General features: G+C 46.5%; 1 protein-coding gene across 1 annotated transcript; it reads right to left on the bottom strand.

Moving 5' to 3' along the window:
• Nucleotides 1-540: 540 nt before the first annotated feature.
• On the bottom strand, nt 541-4,569 carry sox9a (SRY-box transcription factor 9a). Its single transcript, XM_086063955.1, has 3 exons — nt 3,810-4,569; nt 3,481-3,731; nt 541-2,470 (listed from the first exon to the last, which is right to left on the bottom strand). The coding sequence occupies exons 1-3, from the start codon at nt 4,244-4,246 to the stop codon at nt 1,686-1,688; spliced, it is 1,473 nt and encodes a 490-aa protein (XP_085920081.1). The 5' UTR covers nt 4,247-4,569; the 3' UTR covers nt 541-1,685.
• Between the last annotated feature and the right edge of the window lie 229 nt (nt 4,570-4,798).

Below are 4,798 nucleotides of genomic sequence, written 5' to 3'. Positions count from 1 at the left end.
TGACTGTATGACTTATTAGTTTGCTCATTTTCACTTATGCACTTAACATGCATGTTATTCTATACAATTTATAATTTGATTATTCAACGTGCTTCGAACACGGCAATATCCAAATACTCACTACAGTTTGTCTGATACAAGTGGGTAATGCAGTTATCCAAGGACAAGGTGTTGGGCTTCTTACTGACCAACGGCATTTGCAAGAAACTCTCGTTTATAAGCCCAGTTTGAGCACTCCACTCTTTTTGCTCCCCTGCTATAAAAATGTAACTATTGTCAGCATTTTTCTTACTGCAATAAAAAATAAATAAATCACATCACCCACCCCTCCCTAAAGCCTCTGTCGGGCCCCACGGAGCCTCACCGCCTCCTGCCGCTACCAGCTGACACAAGAGAGAGGAAGAAAATAAAGTGGGAGGCAAAAAGAAAACAAGGCTTCTGGGAAAACAAACACAGGCCGATGACTTGGCACTTGTCCTGTTAACTCTTTCCTTGACGTGAAGTGTATGAAAACGACAACGATACATGAATGCATAACAATTCATGTTTAATAGTATTTTCATTTTTATTGCAAATACAGATACAAAAATTCTTTAAAGACAGTACAAATACTTTGCAAAAGAGCAGAAGTTTGGTGGACAGGCTGATACGGATAGGAAAAAAGCAAAACATATACACTGTAAAAACCTTCTAAATTAGATCATATTTTCCAGTTCTCTCATCCTTAGTTCAACTTAAAGATAATTCACAAATAACACATTTTGTAAGATGCCCCCCCCCCCAACCCGCAAAACAAGGCAAATGCATACTTAAAATAGAGATTTAGGTAAGATAAATAAAGAACAAAGAATATTACAGCACGTACCATTTTGTATTAGTACCCCCTGGGTTTAAAATCCAAATGAGAATGATGAGATATGCTGTGTACATTGTTACAAAACTAAAATAATAATACGACTAAAATGCAAAAATAATTCACTCACAATAAAATTAAAGGAAATAAATAAATACTTTTTTAACAGGCAAGGCTGAGGATCGGGTTATATCAGCGCGGAAGGAGGCAGCAGGGGGCAGCCAAGAGGTCAAAGGTGACTTCCTGTAGCTGTCAAACGCGCTGCTGGACGGTAAGTGTAATCTCAGCTGTTGGCACACGCACACACACACACACTCACGCAGTCCCACACGTATACAAATGCTGGAGAAAATGAACCGAATTCAAGGCACGGGTGGTAGGAACGGCCGTTGTCACCGTCAACTTAAATCTCTACAATTTTGTGTGAATCTCACACACGGCATCATTAAATTGAATGGAAAAAGAAGCAAATAATTCAAACAAAAATACAGATGTTAGTTGTCATTTTTAACCAAGATATAACCTTTTTTTTTCATTTTTAACCAAGATATAACCGTCATAAACAAACTGCCAGCGTATGAAGACAAAACAAAACGTACAAAGTACCTACAGAAATATGAACAATCAAATCCTCACAGAGGACTTTCTCAAGTCTTTTCATCTCTCTAAAAATATATATCTATAAAGATTCTATCATGGTACAATAGCAAGGCACGGCGTGAGCCAATCAGAAGTTCAACTCATTGACGTCAAGTGTCTTTTGGGAAGTTTCGGATGCATGTATGTGGCTGTACATGTGTGGAGGATGTATTGTTGGGGGGGGGGGGGGTGTTCAGGGTCTGGTGAGCTGGGTGTATACCGGTGCCTGCTCCCAGTGCTGGGGGCTGCTTTGGGGGATGGAGGGCACCCCTGTGTTGTCGGCAATGGGTGTGTACATGGGCCTCTGGCTGGGGCTGCTCATGTAGCTGAAAGTTGAGTAGAGACCCGAACCCTGGGCCGCCCCCGCGTGGCTGTAGAACGAGGGCGCTCCCCCCTGGTGGTCGGTGAAGTCGTACTGCTGCGCCCTGGAGATGGCCGGGAACGACGTGGGGCTGTAGTGCTGCATGCTGAAGGGGCTGTAGGCCACGTGCTGCGGCGAGCCCTGCTGCTCGCTGAAGTGGCTCGGGCTCAGCTGCTCAGTCTTGATCTGGGTCCTGTGCTGAGCCTCGGAACCGGCGCCGCCCGCGGTGCCCCCCATGGTGGTGAGGGTGTGCTGTTGCTGCTGTCCCTGCTGGTTTTTAGGCATCCAGGCGGCCCCTGCTGGCGGGCTGACTGGAGCGCCGCCGCTAATACTGTAGCTGCCGGTGTAGGCCACGGGGGTCCCGGGCCCGCTGACGGAACCCGGGTGGCCGTTGGGCGGGAGGTACTGGTCGAACTCGTTGACGTCGAAGGTCTCGATGTGAGAGATGACGTCGCTGCTCAGCTCGCCAATGTCCACGTCGCGGAAATCGATGTTCAGTTGCCGCTGGCTGGTGCCGTCGGGGAGGGATCTGAGACCCCCTTCACGCTTTAGGTCCATCTTGCCTGAGCTGACATCAGTTTTTGGGGTAGTGGGAGGGGTGGGGGGTCCCTGGGAACCTGGAAATTTAAAGCAAGATAACACTTAATTGTAAATTGAGTTTTTTCCCCATGTCTATACAGATTGTGCCTTATTTTTTTCCTCCCTCCTTCCTCAAGTTTGGCTAGTTCATCTAAGAAACTCAGGGCGCTAAGTAGAGAACCGCCTGGCTTCCCGTTCTGTCTCCCTCTGTTGGTCATTACTATTTTTCGTGTTTCTGTGTTGTGACTGTGAAGACAAATTCCTTGTGTGTTTTTACATACTTGGCATATAAATCTGTGATACTGTACAGTGATACTTTAACTAGTCATACACACAAATATGAAATGAACAACACTAGACTAACTGTATGGTAAAAGGTAAATTAGACTGACTAAAGCTCATGATGTCACTTTCAAGGCCCCACCCACTTACCCACACACAAATGTAGTACAGTTTGTGCATGTGTGTGAGAGACTTTCATCTTAATTTTATTTTATGATGTTTTTTTTTGTCACTCGCCAAATTTTAGTTAAGTCATTGAGGCAGTGAATAAATATGAATATTTGCCAAATCAAGTCACAAAAAATGCTAGCGATCTCTCAATGTTATTAAAAGTGAAGACAATTTGCAATTTTGCAAATTTTTGGTCATTTAAGGTTTGCCTTCACGGGCCACTAAAATTAGGTAGTGGGCCGAATCTGGTCCTCAAGCCTTGTGTTTAACATCATGGTTCTAATGTGTGCCATAAAATGCAGTACTTATTTTAGTAAAATGGAGATTAGTCACAAAAAAATGCAATTTTGCTTCTTCTTTTTTTATTTTGCGCAATTTTAGTATGCCTCAACATGTGGTGGCAGGCCAAATCTGGCCCCTTGGCCTTGTGTTTGATACCTGTGTTTTAATACGTACTATAAAATATAGTGCTTGTTTTCTTCTATTTAATGGCATTTCAATGGTAAATGTAATTGATATCGCGTATGAGTAAACCACAAATTTGACTGTACATAACAAAATTACAAACTTTCCCAAAATTTGAACCCAAGCTCACCTGAGTGCTCCCCAGGAGAGTGCACCTCTCCCAAGCTGGAGGCTGGAGAGTCCGCCTGCTGCAATGCTTTAAAGATGGCGTTGGGCGAAATATGAGTTTGCTCGCTGCCGTCCTCCGCTTCGCTTTGCCCGTTCTTCACCGACTTCCTCCGCCTCGGCTGGTACTTGTAGTCGGGGTGATCCTTCTTGTGCTGCACGCGGAGCCGCTCCGCCTCCTCCACGAACGGCCGCTTCTCGCCCTCGTTGAGGAGTCTGTGCGTAAAAAGCAACACAGTGAGTGACGAGTTGATCAAAACGTGGAGCAAAAAAGTCGATGATGTAAAGACTTACCTCCAAAGTTTGCCCAAGGTTTTGCTGAGCTCGGCGTTGTGCAGGTGCGGGTACTGGTCAGCCAGCTTCCTCCGCGCAGCTTGAGCCCAAACCATGAAGGCGTTCATCGGTCTCTTCACGTGAGGCTTGTTCTTGGTAGATCCGTTTACGCGCACCGGCATGGGCACCAGGGTCCAGTCGTAGCCCTTGAGCACCTGGGACACGGCGTCGCGGATGCAAGCGGGGAACTTATCGTCCTCGTCCTTCTTGAAGTCGCCCAGGGCCGCCTCCACGCGGAGCAGCGCGTTCTCCGACGGCCGCGTGTTCTCGGTGTCGGAACCGGAGCCGGACGGGCACGGGGAGCCCGCGGAGTCCTCGGACATGCTCGGGCTCGGGGCATCGGAGAGACACTTGTCTTGTTCCTCCGACATCTTCAGGTAGGGGTCGAGAAGATTCATACGAGAAACGGGTTGGCAGCCGAGTTTACGCGTGAAACGGGAACGTTAACGCTGGCGCCTCGCGGGAAGGAAAAGTCTTTTAAAAGCGACTTTGCCTTGCCAGAATGGATCTTGTCAAAGGATTTAAACTTTGCAAAAAAAATAAAAATAAAATGTCCCCTTTTTGTGCGTCAACTTGATTTGGTCAATAAATGTCTCTACGCACCCGGCATCCAAATCAGTGCGTCGCTCCACAGAAAAACAAATCGGTGTCTAACTGCAATTCTGTAGGATGAAATAGATGGTAAAGTTCTCCTTGCTCGTCTCCAAATAGAATCCCAGAACGCGCGAGTGCTCTGAAGTGCAAAGTTGCTTGCACGCGCACTTTATAAGAGCGTTACCATGGCGCGCGGGAAAGCCTGAATGTGATTGGTGGGCGGAGTGTGACGTCAACGTGAAGGAATTTGATACCATCACTTTCTCCTCTTGTGTACCAGCACACACGCGCATGCACATCGCACAGCAGCTGGTAGCGTTAAATATCGAAAAGGAAAATCGCATTAGCTCTAAGGT

Source organism: Leptonotus elevatus, chromosome 20, assembly GCF_054856555.1.
Source record: "Leptonotus elevatus isolate MCC_2025b chromosome 20, RoL_Lele_1.0, whole genome shotgun sequence".
NCBI classification, from domain to species: Eukaryota; Metazoa; Chordata; class Actinopteri; order Syngnathiformes; family Syngnathidae; genus Leptonotus; species Leptonotus elevatus.
This window is presented reverse-complemented; position numbering and strand designations above follow the sequence as displayed.